The sequence below is a fragment of the Gossypium hirsutum genome, chromosome A02 (genome assembly GCF_007990345.1).
Source record: "Gossypium hirsutum isolate 1008001.06 chromosome A02, Gossypium_hirsutum_v2.1, whole genome shotgun sequence".
Lineage (NCBI taxonomy): Eukaryota > Viridiplantae > Streptophyta > Magnoliopsida > Malvales > Malvaceae > Gossypium > Gossypium hirsutum.
Window position 1 is genome coordinate 10,624,829 of NC_053425.1, and position 17,098 is coordinate 10,641,926.

Genomic DNA, 17,098 nt, shown 5'->3' on the forward strand with positions numbered 1-17,098 from the left:
TCTCCAAAATAAAGTTCCATCAAATCTGCCAAAAAGATAACCCCTTGAACCTCCAAAGAAACATCTCTAAATAGTTTATTTACCCTTACCAACTGCCCCGATAGACTCAGTACAGGAACCTCACTCGTAGTGCTCTCAACCAAGATACCCAAAGTCTCAGACACAGTACAAGCTATATAGGAGTGAGTAGATTTTATATCTATCAATGCAATATAATGTATATCATAGATAAAGAACATACCCGTGATAACATCTGAAGCCTCTCCATCCTCTCGGCGACGTGCATCATAAACTAGGGCCGGCTGCCTCACCTTAATATGTCCAACACCTCTGCTCGGTGCTCTCTGACCACGGCCTAGACCATTCCCACCTCTAGCCTGACCATGCCCTTTCAGTGGCTATTGAACACCCTTCGATGGCTATGTAGTACCTAAACCTGGAGCTTGCATCTGATCGGGCTTCCATGGACACTTTTTGATACGGTGCTCCAATGATTGGCACCTCAAACATGCCTCAGTCCTTTTCCAGCAGTCGCCCTGATGGTGTCTCCCACAATCAGCACAGGCTTGCAGTTCAGTAGCAGCAATAGGGGCCCCAACTCTAACCGGCCCATCAACTCTAGCATTTTTCTTAGGCCTCAGAAAGGAACTTGAGGGCTCCAAATCCCTCTTGTTCTTATCTCTCTCTTTCTCACAGTTCTGGCGCTCAGCACACTTCACTTTCTCGGCGATCTTTACCTTATCAACCAATGCAACAAAATTTCACTCCCTCTATAGAGCTATCAGAACCCGTAAACTATCCCTGAGGCCATCCTCAAAGCGAACACATCGCTCGTACTTAGTTGCCACCATCTCTCGCGCATAGCGGCTTAGTCGCAAAAATTCAACCTCATATTCGGCCACCGATCTATCCCCTTGAGTCAGATTGAGAAACTCTCTCCTATGGGTATCCACATAATTGGCACCCATATACTTCCCCTAGAAAGTAGGCTTGAAGAACTCCCAGGACAGTCGATACCGTAAGCCACCACTGGTAAGCCTCATCTTTCAACAGTGACACACCACCCTTAAGTTCTTGCTCGAGGGTGCAGTCTAGATCGTCTATGATCCTCTCTGTGGCCTCAATCCAATACTCAGCCACATTAGGGGAAACTCTAGTAATACCCCTAAAAATCTCAGCTCCATTATACTGAAGTCGTTCCGTAACTGACCCTTGATTTACAGCACCAGTAATGGGCCCAGCGACCCTCTCTAAAATCCGTAACATAGCTTGGAACAGCGTGTCGTCCCTAGCCACACGATCATGAGACCTAGTCTCAGTCACAGGTGAAGCCAGCGTCTCCCTAGTTTCTACATTAGGTATGTGGCCAGATGACGAAGACCCAGTTCGAGCACCTCCACGGCCTCCACCACAACCTCTTGTACCCCATCCGCGAGTACCTCTAGTGCTCATTATTGAATTGTGTTTTATTTGTTTTAACAATTTTATGCATCAATGCTACAGTTCCAGTATTTATTAACAAATATTTTATGGGAAACAGTGTCAGTAATTCAAAGTTCATCTTCGCAGTCTCACTACAATTTTACTATCATCTCAATGAACACTACTAAAGTATTTTCAGTACAATATCTATAAAAGCCTCAGTATTTACTATCTATAGCATTTTAATAAAAAACGAATAATAGTTACAGAAAACTTACAGGATCAGGCCGGAGACTCAATGTACCACATATTCAGTAAAACATTTCAAAACATTTCAAATCATTTAGAAGTAAAAATTCAAGTTTTAAAACCCAAATCCATAGCCGAGTTTTGCAACCCGACTCTAATACTACTAAATGTAACACCCCAAACCTAGCATAGACGTTATGGCTGAATCTGGCGATGTCACATGATAGTGCTTTCGAAAACTAAATCGTTGATAAATCATTCTTGTTATCCTATATAATCTCTAAATCAAGTTATTTGTTTCCAAAACATTATCCATTTATTTACACGTTGTTATAATTTGCGGAAGCTTTTAAAACGATTTACGTAGTGGTGAATGTCTTGAAAGAAAACATTTGTAACTTTTGAAAACCCATGTTTCTCTACCACTAGCGATTACGAATCATAAGCGACGATAAACATCCCAAATTAAAGTAAAATTCCATAAAGGCCTTATTACAGTAAAAATACCCCAAATAATAATACTTATAATCATAATCAAATATGAAAATATATGCGATTGTGTGGCCACCTTTGAGTCCCTCGTTGCACCGATCCACTTATGTCTGGGGATTATCTACACAGTAAAACAAAAGGGGTAAGCCTTTTTTTAGTAACAGTGTCAATCCAGTTTGAGCCTTAGCCCATCTCAGTACAGTAACAGTCACATATATGCAGTCACAAGAATCCTACCCAACTAGCCTCTACACGCCATCTCCGTCCAACCGTACACTCTATGTGGGGATATAATCAACCCACCCAACCCTACACTCCAAGTAGTACCGAATGCGGCACTATACAGTAATATGCAACTGAGCTGCCAGTAAATCAGGCTCGAGGCCTTTCAGTGCACTTCCTCCGAATAATATAACCCCTAACCCAATGCAATGTAATATACAACATATCATGCCAACTCATAGTATTATACATGCATTTAGTACAGTTTTAGCAGCATGTCTCATATACAGTCATTTAGATGTTTATATCACATAAGGGTATAATAGTCATTTCAATCAATCAGAGGTTTAAGTATACTTACTGACCCTATATTATATTCACAGTTGTCTCGGGTGACCCGTGCAACCTTAGCAGTTCAATAGTGAAAATGGACCCGCAAGCCCATGTTGTTTTCCTATGTCGGCCACAGTAGGCCCACACGCCCGTGTGGCCCACACAACCCAAATCAGTTTGATCCGTGTACCGCACATGGCCAGTTTCATTGACCACACACCCATGTTCGATCACACGGCCTACCACACGGGCAGTCGCACGTCTGTATGGCATCGACGATTCACATTTCTAGCTTTTTGTCGATTTCAATTTTGTGAGGTTGTGTTTACACACCTGGTTACGAAAAATGCGCACACCGTTCTTGAACACTCCAAACCTATATTCAACCATAACACACAATTAATCATATAACAACTGGACTAAAACTACCCATCATCAAAACACTTGTCCAAAATATTGATTGTCACTTGCCTTGTTTAAACAATTGAGGCCTTGCACACTTAAACCATTGATAAAGAGTGATCACATCTCCACAGTTATTACCTGCATTCCAGTCGAACCCCTATTAGTAAGTATTCGCATGTCTAACTTGAAACAAAACGAAAATCAACTTACCGAAAATGCAAACCCAAGTATAGGGGAAAGAAATCCGCACCCCTAGCAATAATTGACAACATAATCACAATAATAAATAAGAAGAAAGAAACCGAAAATAACGATTGTAGGTAGCAAAATCAACAGCAAAAGGGAGATGTTTGGTGAAGCAACCACTACGACAGATAGAGAAAGAAAACTACAGTTGTGCACCAAAAACTGATTGGTCGAATCACAAAAAGATAACGGCGAGAAGAGGTAGGTTTTGGCTACAAGAAAGGAAGTCGGCAGCCAGAAAAATAAAAGGTGCTAAACGACTGGAAAGCAAACAAGATGAAAAGAGAGAAAATTACCAAAACCGAAAGAGCTGTGAGAGTGAGAGGAAGAGTGTTCGGCCAAAGAAAGCAAGAAGAGGACGTTTACTAGAGGAGTAGAAGAAGAAGAGAAAATCGTTAAGCAAGGGGGATGACTGATTACCGTAGGAAAGAACAAAGTCGAAATAGAAGAAAAAGAAAGATACTCATATGAACCCTTAGTAATATTCGGCCTCCAAGAAGTGAAAAAAAAATCAATAGAAATCGAAATAGAGACAAAGCCAAAATCTTGAGAGACAAGAATTCAAGTTCGGCTTCAACTCTCCCACTATCCTCAAATTCTCATATTCCTCCCTAAATCCCTCAAAATTGTCCACCCCTCCCTCAACTACCTAATTCAAATTCCACTACAACTTTTCAGTAGTTCGGTTAGACTAAAACACCCACACGACACTAGCAGCAAAATAAAACACCTCAATGCGCATACCAGGACTCAAACTCAAGTCCACCAACACTTTGCCACTCTACTTAACCACCAGACCAGCAGGCCCATTCTGACATGTTATACCCATATTTATTTAAAAACTTACTAACTAGAGACAGGGGTTAATTCATTTAAAACAAAATTTTGCACAAGCCAAGGCTTGAACCCAAGACTTCTCAGACACTCCCAGAACACATAACCATTGAAGCAGATACTCAATTGTGTCACAACATAAATAAATAAATATTAAATATTTTTGGGGCGTTATAGTTTATTTCTATAAATGGATGCTAATATGTTCTCACACTCTAATAGAGAAACTAGGTTAGCGAACTACTACCACTTTTGGAGAGTGGGCAAGGGACAAAGACAGTCTGTATGTGGGAGGATGAAACCCCTGGTGGTATTGAGATGGAGGTGAATTAGAATAAGGAGAAGTCAATTTCTTTTAAAGACATGCTTTTGAACAAAAATGATGAATCCAAAAAAAAACACAATGCTAGGAGAGGTGGAGGATATTTAATTGTTGAAAGGTGTGTTATTCATTTAGTTAAATTCTCTGAAAGGATTCATGTTCGTTTGAGAAGAGTAGGTTGCAAATGATGATTCTAAAATTATAGAGGAGGAAAATGGATTTAACACATTGTTGAGTAAATTATATACTCTTTTGACACCATCTCAGCCTTTTCAGTTGATGGATTTGGAAAATTATTACTACATGATTAGATTTAGATCTAATGATGATTATTTGAAGGTTCTGTCTAACGGACCATAGGTTATCTTTAGACAATATGTCACTGTCTAACCATGGTCGTCATCTTTTAGGACTGATAAATTATATCCCTGTAATGTGGTTACACGGATTACCTTAGGCTCTTTATAAAAAAAAGTTTGATTTTAGCAATTGAAAATAGGGTGGGTAAAGTTATTAAAATTAATTTTAATACTAATAGTGGGTCTCTTAGGAGGTTTGCAAAAATGATAATGTGGGTTGACTAAGGTTATTGCTAATGCTAAAGATATAATCGAGGATCGTGTTTAACGAGTGGAATATGAGTCATTACCTAATATATGTTTTAATTGGTAGATATAGACACTCCAAGTATGCATCCAACAAAAGCAATATCAGACATTTGGATGTCAGATATGATGGTTGATACCTTGATGCTGAAAAAGATAAACACAATAGTGAAGAAGGCTAAAAGGGAAAGATATGTGCCTTGGGTGTCAGTGACAAAGAAACTAAGGCCTCAATCAAAAGATAAATGTGGTAGGCAAGATTACGTGAGATATTAACGGAAAGTCTAAATTTGGTTCTTTAGCTAACTTAAAAGGAGTTTGAATCAAATTTTCAATCTATTCTTGGAGGGACCAATCAACTAGGTGACCATTAACTAGGTAAAGCCCAAAAATATTGGTGGGTTGATTCAAATCAAAGAGATGGTGCTAAAGGGTGGGAGTGATACACGCACGGATGGGTCAAATTTATTAAATTAAGTTTGCCAATGTTTGACTCTAGAAATTTAGTTGACTTGTGATGCATTTTTGGATGAGATCTAGACATTTTTGAGTCAAGATATCTTATTGCCGATGAATGAGCTATCCCTTAGTTTTGAAACACACTTTGAATCACCTGATTTGAAGTTCGGGAGCTAAAGTTATAACATTTTTAGTGAAGACTGCGCAAGTAGAATTTCTGGACGAGGTTATTCCAAAAATTTTGAATCTTGGGTTTTAATTCGAGTTCAAATCATTTTAGGTTCGATTTTAAGGATTAATTTTAATTATATATGAGCCTAATATTGTATTTATTAGGTTATATATTTTTTGTTATATATTTATTCTAATTTTTAGGATATTTTTAAGTATTTCAAGAATAGCGGTGTTGTTGAGTTTCTCGATCCTTTAACTTATATAAGATTAATTAGTTATATTTCTTGATGGGGGCAGGGAAGGGATATAACTTAGTGGTAGAGTATCATCTTGAGCTTGATTATTTCTAACCCAATGTGAATTGTTTTATTTTGCCTTTTCCCCATCCCTCAGCTATGATTGAATAAGAATAGATAAGAGGCTCGTGGAATTGACGTGAGGGGACAAGGATGACTATATTTTTGGGAGAGAACTCCGTGCGAACATGAAGCGTATGGATACAAGTTACGCTTTGGAATGAAAGAAAATTTTGAACCAATTTTTTTATAGAAAAAAATTGAACCTAATATGATTTAAACTCGAATTAAAGCCCGAAATTTGTAATTTCTTATAATAATTGCGTCCAGAAATGTTGCTCGTATAGTTTTCACTAAAATGGTTACAACTTGAGCTTAAAAACTCAAAATCAAGTCATTCAAAGTGCGTTTTGAAGATAAGAGATAGCTCCTTCATCAGTCAGAGATCTCGTGACCTAGAAATGCTTTAACCCCATCCAAAAATGCATTGCAAGTAAAATTATTTTCTAGAGTAAAAATTTAACAGATTTGATGAACTTTTAATTTAGTGCATGGCTCAGAGGGATCATGATAGAATTTTGGCACTAAAATTGAGCAGTGAGGAGTGGTGCTTTGATGAATTGGTTCTAAAAGGTGAAGCAATTTCCTTTTTCCAAGCTCTCTATACGGTAGATGGTGATTATTTTAAATTAATTTCCAATAAAACGTAAGATTCCAACAATTAATAGGATTGACTTGAAGTAGATACATAATGAGGCCTCAAATGTGGAAGTCAAGCAAGGTTTGTTTGATATGGCCCCATTGAACGCTCTGAGAGTTGATGGATACCATGCCATGTTCTCCTAGAGTCAACGAGATACAGTTGGGAATTCAATCTGTGAGATGGTTGGAGGTGTTTCTAATGGTGACAACTTGGAGTTGGTTTTTGACAAGATGCTAATTGTGTTGATTTCAAAAGTTCCAAATCTTCAATGTCTTGCTCAATTTCTATCAATTAGATAAATAATGTCTCCAAATCTTCATAACAAATACAATTGCGACCAACTCGAGATCATGTGTAGGATAATTCTTCTCATACGACTTTAATTGTTGAGAAGCAATAGCTACTACTTTCCTGATTGCATCAGTACACAACACAAACCATTGAGAAATGTATCACTATAAACAACATACGCTACTCCAGATTCAGGCTGAGTCAAGACTGAGGCTCCCGTCAACATTTTCTTCAGCTGATCAAAAGTCTATTGGCACTTATCGGACCAAACAAACTTGCTAAACGTCGATAGTAACTTGCTAAACCCAGAAAACTTCGCACTTCTAAGACATGTATAGGCTTTCGTGTGAACCTAGTCAAAGTTTAGCTTATGAAAATATTATGAGTAATATTTTGTTTATATAACCAACTTATATTGGTATGAAATTAAGGTATGATTATGATGTTAGTATAAGTGATATATGCATGTATGTAATTGAGCTATAGTGAACTTTAGTAACTTGGTTAGATAAACTAATTAGGTAAGGTTGGATACTTGGTTGACATTTTTCTAAGTTGTCATTTGAGGTGCCTAAGGATTAATTAGTTGTATGTAGTGATAATACATGTTTAAAACTTGATTTTAGAGTCTTGTTATGGCTTGTTGATGTGGAATTTGTTAAGGCTAGGTTGGTGTCAATATGGGTGAGAAATGTGGCTTAGAAATAGCCTATTTTCGTCCACACAAGTAGAGACACGGGTGTGTGTCTCAACAGTGTACGACACACGGCTAGGTGAAACGGTCGTGTGTCCCCTGTATCTTTTAGGAATGCAATTTAGTATGCTCACACGGACGTGTGACTTGGTCGTGTGACCCAAGTCAGAAAGTTACATAGGTATGGACACGGGTTGGACACTGCCATGTGTACCTATTTCAAATGTCCACACGGCTTGAGACACGGGCGTGTCTTTTAACTGTGTGAGCCACACGGCCATGTGACCTCTGTAGCTTTGAAAAATTCTAATGTTTTCTGAAAAATTCTTTGAGTACCCGATTTAATCCCAACTTGTTTCTAATACGTATTTTGAGCCTCGAAGGCTCGTATAAGGGACAGTATGTTTGATTTCGATTGGTTTCTAACATGAATGTTATATTATATGAAATATCTGTTTATTTGATCTGTAAACTCTGGTAATGCTTTGTGACCTTGTTCCGGTGATGGATACGGGTTGGGGGTGTTACAAGAAAAGGTGATATACCAATAATAGCAATTTTATTAGATAAAAGATTTGGAAATCCAATAAAAGCACTTATAGGAGGAATTCAATCAAATTTGCATGCAGGAGTAATAGGATTTAAAGTTAAACCAAATTACTTTATATTTATTACTGATCATTTGATAAAGGAATGTTTATGTTTTAGAATTCAGACAAAAAATTCTGAAATTAATGATTTAGCGGAAGATCTAGCAATCAATTAAACTTTTGTTAATGAATATACTAATACAGCGGAAGTAGAAATCAAAGAAATTAATAATAAAATTATTGAACTCTTTGAACCTTATAAAATAACTACTAAAATACAACCAAAATTATTACATTTAAGAGATTTATCAATACCAAAAGATTCAATGATAGATAGGATAAGTAGTGCAAGTACTTCTAAACCAGTAAGTACAATAGAATATGTGTTGTCTGGTGCTAAATTATATTTTAAAAATACAGCTATAACAAATACAAATAATAATTTAGTTTTATCCTCAAATACTTAAATAGAGGAAGATGAGGAAAATCCAAGAAGAAGTTCTATATCTTCAACACCGATAGGAATGAAAACAACTCATATTCCTATTTTTCCCACAGAACCAAGTAGAAACTCTGTATCTTCTAGAAATACTAGAATGGAAGAAATACAATCTTCGATAATAATCCAACAAATGAAACTTGGAACAAGTGATGTAATTACATTTTCAAATTTCCAATCTAGGAAATATTACACATATATTGAAATTACATTTCAATTTAGAGAATATAAAACATATTCTTTACATGCTTTATTAGATATTAGAGCTACAATTAATAGTTGCAGAAAAAATGTCATTCTTTTAGAAAAATGGGAATAGATGGTAATGAAACCATAATTTAATATAAAGCTAGAAACGTACCAATCTACATAAATAATGTAAGATTTGTGATACCTAAAATATTATATTTTCCACAAATGCATGGAGATATATTATTAGGTATATATCAACATTGATCATTTTCTATTGATAAAAATTTAATTATGTTATCGGTAGGAAAAACTTCTATAAAAATACCATTGGTAGAAAATCATAAATTTATTTGTGATAAAAACTTTACATCATCAAGAAAAGAACAAATTAAACAACTTGAAACAAGTCATTGGTTGTTTAAAATATTAGAAAATAATTTTGGTGAAGAACCATTAAAATTATGGCAATGTAGCCCTAGATATTGTGATATTAAATTAGAAAATCCCAATAAAATTATTAGAGTTAAACCAATGATCTAGACTAAACAAGATATAGATGAATTTGACATACAAATTAAAGAATTATTAGAAAAAGGATTAATAGAAAAAACTAATAGTCTACATTCTAGTCTAGTCTTTATGGTTAGAAATCATGCCGAAATAAAAAGAAGAAAAGCTAGAATGGTTATTAATTATAAAAGATTAAATCAAAATATTATTTTTGATGGTTATTTTATTCCAAGAAAGGATGTTTTAATTAATCAAGTTAAACAAGTAAAATATTTTAGTAAATTTGACTTTAAATCAGGATTCTGGCAAATCATACTAACAGAAGAGTCCAAGCCTTTGACAACTTTTAGTGCACCTAAGGGACATTTTCAATGGAAAGTAATGCCATTTGGATTATGTAATGCACCACAAATCTTTCAATGGATGGATTCTATATTTAATAAATATAAAAAATTTTGTGTAGTTTATATAGATGATATTTTGATATTTTCAAACACATTAGATTTACATAGAAAACATTTAAATATCATTTCTCAAGAATTCATAAAACATGGAATCATACTAAGTCCTAAGAAAATAGAACTAGAAAAAATAAAAATAGAATTCTTAGGATTAAAATTATTTGCAGATGGTCTTAAACTACAAGATCATATTCTTCAACAATTTTTAGGAATTACTAATTATGGAATAAATTTCTTTCCCAACTTATCTGAAAAAAAAAATGTAGGTTATACGAAAAATTAAAAAAGGATAAGCCCTTTATGTAGTCCAAAACAAACTCGGAAATCATAAAAAATTTAAAATTTGAAATTAATTAGATTCTAAAAGTTTATTTACTTAAACAATGTGATAAAATAATTTTAGAAACAAATGCTTCACAAAATCATTGGGGTTGTATTTTAAAAGCTAGAACAATAAATAATGAAGAATTAATATGTGGATATATTTCGAGAAAATTTAAACCAAATGAAATTAATTATATCATATATGAAAAAGAATTATTAGTAATAAAGAAAGGAATAAAAAACTTTCTTATATATTTAGCACCTGATTATAAAAACTGATAATCAGACAGTTAAATATTTCCTTACAAATAAAAGTTTAGAAACTATACCCAAAAGAATTAGACAGTATAATAAATTATGTACTTTTAATTTTGAATTTTTATATGCAAAAGGAACTGACAATATTATTGCTTATTATCTTAGCAGGCCAAATGGATAGAGATAAACAACCTCTAGAAAAAGTTGGTGAATGGACTACTGTTCATAAAAGGCTCAACAAAGAGAACACTTTCAAATCAATAAATCCTAATCAATGATTTGTGACAATACCTTCTCAAGTATCCTTTTATCCTAATCAAGGATATTACATCCCATATCCAATGGTAAGACAATCAATTGGAACTCAATTATCATTTATACCACAACTGGTAGGTCAATTACCTTTGTCTCAAGATCCAAATTCAGCATACCAAGCCAGTTATGCTGAAACCATAAAAGGAGCAGAAAAATTTTGTGCATCAGAAAATTTGTTGAAAACACAAAAAATTCAAGAAATAAAAGATTTTTATAATCCAAGCTTACCATCAGAATTATATAATATTATTAATGAAATATGGAAAACCCATATTACTGAGCAAAGAGCTAATTTCAGGAGAGCTCTTACTAAGCTTTCTCAATTTTTAGTTGAAAAAACAACTAAAGAACAAGAAGCTCATAATTTATTATTAAAATCCATTTTATATCGCGATTGGGAAGAACTAGAAATTAGCTTTAGATATTAAGGAGATAAACAATCTTCTTGATATATTTCAGTATTTTATTAAAAAGGGAACAAATAATCCGATTATAAATAAAATGTTTAGATTATGTTTATATAATAAATCTAGGTATATTCTGCTTGTAGAAATATTTACAAAAATAAATAGAACCATTTGCAACCAGCAAGCACAATTTCAAAAAGCTTTTTCAGAATATTTTCTACAAGCTTATGTTTTCACAAACGATTTAAATGAAAAATTCCCTACTATAAAGTTTAGACTTGATTATGAACTATTTGATATAAGCAGTATTGAATGGGTTTTGTTAAAGAAATAACAGTTCAAAATTTTTCTTTCCATTTATTAAAAGATTTTTCTACATTTGTTAAAACTATGTTATTACGTATGGTATATGAAGATGATTTTATTATTATTTTCATCTTGAAATCAACAGTCTTATTGGTATAGCTAAAAAAGAAAAATTTTATCAACCATATCAAATTTGAATCATTAAAAAAATGATTGGAGGTCTCAACCTTTCAGCAGCTAAAAAAGAGAAAGAACACTTTACAAAAAATATTGATAAGTGTTACAATAATCCCAGTTATTATCAGATCTAAGCAGGAATAGATTTAATGACCAAAGCCCAATATTTACTTCAACAAAAAACTTATAGCCTCTAGACTGATAGAAGAAGAATATTGGCATATGATATTGGAGTTGGATACACTCAGGATGATAGAAATAAAAAATATAGTTAACATAGAGATTGAAGATTTTTCATCACATATAATAGAAGAAATCAAGAACACGTGGGAAAATTGGAACTCACCAAGACTGTCAATTGATTCATTACATCTAGATGAAATTGAGGAAATGAATCTAGATAATATTCAGAAAGGATAAAAGCCAATTGGAAGAAACCAATAAAAATATCAAGGAAGTAACATGAGAAAGCAACATTCATGTCTAGACAAAAAAGGAAGCAACGTGGAAGCAACCATGTCATGGCAAAAATCATCAAATTAATGATGAAACATCATACTTATCAGAAAAACTATGCAGGATTCAAAGAAAATTAAATAGAGTTCAAGAATTCTCCTATAAATATAAATGAAGGAAGCCTAAGGAGGCATCGAAGTTAGAAAACCTTTCCCTATACACTTCTCATCCGCCAACCTCTCTTCATATCTACTTTTATCAACAATCTCTCTTTCTTTGTAAAAAATATTTTCCTTATTACTAGTTTTATTTTGTAAATTTATAATATTATCTATTGTCTCCCGTATCCCTTTGTAATTGGTATCAGAGCATCAAGGCTTTGAAATTAGTTGTTGGTAACTTAGTTGATCAAACATTAAGTCTCTTTGTTGAAGGCCCTGTCAGGTGAAATTTAGTCATATGATAAAGGAGGCAATGGATTTTAAAAAAAATTACATTCTACCCAATTTTTTTTTACATTACGATAAATTTAGCCCTTAACATTTAATCATTTTGTCACTTTGATTTTTATTTTTATTTTTTATTTTTGAATCATTTTGGTCCTTTAACTTTCAAATTTTAGTTAAATTATTTTCTTTTGAAAAAAAAATTTGACTAAACTATTAAAATTTTAACGGCATTAACTAAACTATATTTCGTACTAAAATTATCAATTCTTTTTTAGAATAATTATAAAAAAATTAAAATTTGATTCTAACACATTTATCAAATAAGTCATTAAGGGATTACTCTTTAAGGAATAATTACCACTTAGATACTTGTTCTTTTATATATATTTTTGGTACAACTTTTTCTTTTATATTTAATACTAAATAACTAAAATTTTTGCTTATAAAAGAAATAAATAACTACCATTTTAAAAACTTATTCACTTAAAAAAATTAATTAATTAATTTATTTATTCTTATTTAGATTATAATAATTTTAATAAATATTATTGTTTTGAAGTTTATGGATATGGATATTGATATTTATATTGGTTGTCCAAAAGTAAAAGATGATTTTGGGTTTTAGCCCAAAAACCCAACCCTAAAAGCCCACCGCAATCAATATATAATTTGTTAGAAGAAACCCTAGTCTATAGCTTGGCCTCCATTGGTATACTTCAAAGCTCATCTGTCAACCCAGAGCCCCTTCTCTCCGCCGAATCTCCTTTTTCTCCCGTAAAAATGGTAATTACAAATCCATCTTTTGCATCCGAATCCCCAATATTCACAACTCTCTTCTCATCAATTCATTACTTCATCTCTTCCTGTAGTTTTAACATGCTTTGTTTCTTGATCCGACTAACTGGAAAGGGGTTGTTATGAGCGTTTGTAAACTGGGACTTATATTATTTGAATTGGGGTTTATATTTTCTTCCCAAAGATTGTTGCTTTTAACCTCATTTTAATGTTTTATGTGTGTAGTCTCTGGTGGCCAACGAAGATTTTCAGCACATTTTGCGTGTCCTGAACACCAACGTTGATGGAAAGCAGAAGATTATGTTTGCTTTGACCTCCATCAAGGGTATCGGAAGGCGTTTCGCCAACATTGTTTGCAAGAAAGCCGATGTAGACATGAACAAGAGGTTTGCTTTTATCTTTCAAATTTGCATGTACAATGAAATACTGTTTATATATCCATTCTAGTCCTTAATTTTGAATAAGATGATTTATGGTACAAAGTTTAGGCAATGATATATGATTCGATCCCAATAGTTTTCGCATTGATTCGAATGTAACTTAGATCGAGTTTTCTTCCAGGTTCGAATTATGTATATATGTAGAGTAAGAGTGTAGGCTTTGGTATAATTAAATTGCTGAATGGCTTTCGGTTCTTGGTGCTACTTTTGTCGTTATTAGGGCTGGTGAACTGACTGCACAGGAATTGGACAATCTCATGACGATTGTGGCGAACCCGAGGCAGTTTAAAATCCCAGATTGGTTTTTGAACAGGCAGAAGGATTACAAGGATGGAAAGTATTCCCAAGTTGTGTCCAATGCTCTCGACATGAAGTTGAGAGATGACTTGGAGCGCTTGAAGAAGATCAGGTTAATTCCTTTTTTCCTGTTGATCTGTGCTAGAGTTAGCTTTTGCCCTTGTATATTTGATGCCTTAAAAGAACAATTGCTTTTGCCAATTTGTGTTACAAAGTTCTTATGCTGTATTGGTGATGTTTGTCGTTGATTAATATGAGAAAATAGCTGCAATAACCAGAGCTTAGAAATTTGAATACATTGTGTGTGCATATATTGGTTTGGTTAGTATACATGATAAATTGTTAAATGAACAATTTGCGATGTTATTTTATGGGGTACTGGGGCATGGGACGGAAACTGAACTAACTATCGATGTAAAACTGTGATGCAGGAACCACCGTGGTCTGAGGCACTACTGGGGCCTTCGTGTACGTGGTCAGCACACCAAGACTACTGGTCGCCGAGGAAAGACTGTTGGTGTGTCTAAGAAGCGTTGAATTCTTCATAACATAATCTATAGTATGATGAGGCAGATATTTATTTCTTTGCTTTTAAGCGATGTTTGCATCAAAGACAATTTTGGATTTGGTTTTGTTGTTTTAGTTGGTTTTTTAAACCTTGCAGACAAGTAGTGTTTCTCTTTTAATCGATTGTTTGATCTTTTTATCAATTGACATTAAGGATACCTGCTTTGATAGATTAAGATTACACATGTTTTCTTCACCTCAAGTCCAAGTCCTGAAGAATTGGTGGTGTCCATGACCAGATTGGGTTATTCACATATGGGTATTAACATCACATGGTTGTTCATGTTGGGTGCTCATATTTATAAATGATTGCTTTTATATGAAAATATATTATATTTATTTAATATTATTGAAAATAGGCATTTGTTACAGTGTTCAGGGACTTAATCTGTAAATTTCTCGTTTTGATTGGAAATTGAAAAAAGGACTTTAAGGGTGACGCAAACTTTTAAATATGGTAAATTGCTTTGCAAGCCATATTGTTTATTATTTTCTTTTAATCCCTTTAAACATAAAAAATAGAAAGGCTTCTTGATAATCAGTTCAAAAAGTTTTTTCTATTTTTGTAAAGAAGTCGATCTCAACTGGAAATGAATCTTATTTTGCGAAAAATAATTTTTTTGTTTAAATTATATTTGACAGAGCAGTTAACTGTATTTATTGTAATTTTCTTTCACTAACATTATATTTAGAAATTCTAAATTAACTAATAATTATAATGTATACATAATAAGATTTTTTAAATGCTTTTATAATTATGATTTTTTGCATGTCCATAAATCAAATTAATAATAAAATTATAATTATTTTTCGAAAAATAAGTAAAATTTTTTTTAATTGGAATTAGCTTTTTTTGCAAAAATACATTTTGGTAAAAAAATTCAGACTAATTGGTAAGAGATTTTTATATTTTTGGTGTTAAAAGGGAATAAAAGATAATAATAAATAAGGGAGGTTTATGAAATAATTTACCCTATTTAAAGTTTGGTGTTGGCACTCTTAAAGTCGCTGAATGTTTTAGGTCATCATATTTTAGTATGGTGCCCCCAATATGTCAAGCGGCACCGTCCGAACACTATAACAAATGCCTATTTTCGTAATTAATCTATTTTCTATATTTTTTTGTAATTAATTATTATTTTTATATTATTTGGGTAAAAAAGTCGAGTTATTGACTCCTTAAGGTTTCGATTACTAGTTGCCACCAACAAGATTAGGTTGATTTAAAGACTGTTGATAATGCATGGGTGGCTATTCCACTTAAGATTGTAGTGGTATTTTTTTTTGTCCATATGGGTTTGATTGTACTGGTTATCTTCATAGTCTTACTGGTTATAATATTTGTTTTGGTATTGATGATTATCTTGCTTGTATTTGACTATTTTTTTTGCATTTTTGGAATGTTCTGGATCGATCAAGCCACAACTTTTCATTTAGTTTTTATACACAACGTCGCTTATTATAATAATTAAATTATACAAGATGCTAGGCTCGACTGTGGTGGTGGTGGTTAACATGGTGTGTGGTGTGAAGAGAAACCACTGATAGAGTTTTAGGGTGGTGTTTTAGCAGAGTGATGCTATAAATTTGTCCGTGTTCCCTTTAATCTTGGAAAAATGAAGTATTTATAGGAGAAAAGAAGGTTTCGAGTGGGTCCCTCCTATATCATTGTTTCTTTAGTATAGTCTAATTTAGAACGATGTTAGGGCATGACTAAGGTGTACTTTAATAACTTCTGAAGTTGTAAACGTTAATGAGATTATATATAATGTGACACATGTCCTTGATGGTGTCTAATGATGCTCTCTTTTCGTGATGCGGGGGTATCTAGGCATGAGAGTATCGCAATAATACAATATATCTATTTATTTAACTAAGCTTGATGTCATGGATGAGGTAGCACTAATTCAACAATTATAATATATGTATATATATAACTATGACATATCCACAATCTGGGTGAAAAAATTATGTAATGAATTTATTTATTAAAATTTTACATAAAAATTAAATAAATCTCTAGTTGAAATAGTAGTGTAAAATGTTTAAAATTAATTGTGGAATAGGTTCAAACCACATCATAATTGAGTTTTTTTTTTCCTTATATGAAGGTATATAAAGGAAATATAACCTTGTATATAGAAAAATATTTTAGTAATTTTTCAATTGAGTTGGTTTATGGTTGAGTCATGACACTAATTTATTCAAAGACTTAACTATAACCATATAAATAGGTTTGTTATACCTTAACTGCTAAGGCCAAGCAGTGAACCTAATGAACCCCTTGGAGATACCCTTCAGACATACT

At 33.1% G+C, this 17,098-nt stretch overlaps 1 protein-coding gene across 1 annotated transcript; it reads left to right on the plus strand.

Moving 5' to 3' along the window:
* The first annotated feature begins 13,343 nt into the window (after window positions 1-13,343).
* On the plus strand, window positions 13,344-14,933 carry LOC107951611 (40S ribosomal protein S18). Its single transcript, XM_016886712.2, has 4 exons — window positions 13,344-13,474; window positions 13,712-13,872; window positions 14,147-14,335; window positions 14,655-14,933. The coding sequence occupies exons 1-4, from the start codon at window positions 13,472-13,474 to the stop codon at window positions 14,758-14,760; spliced, it is 459 nt and encodes a 152-aa protein (XP_016742201.1). The 5' UTR covers window positions 13,344-13,471; the 3' UTR covers window positions 14,761-14,933.
* The last annotated feature ends 2,165 nt before the right edge of the window (window positions 14,934-17,098 follow it).

Coding starts and splice junctions, on each gene's coding strand:
- LOC107951611 (XM_016886712.2), top strand. Junction 13,873..14,146: donor GATGTAGACATGAACAAGAG/GTTTGCTTTTAT, acceptor TGTCGTTATTAG/GGCTGGTGAACTGACTGCAC. Junction 14,336..14,654: donor GAGCGCTTGAAGAAGATCAG/GTTAATTCCTTT, acceptor ACTGTGATGCAG/GAACCACCGTGGTCTGAGGC.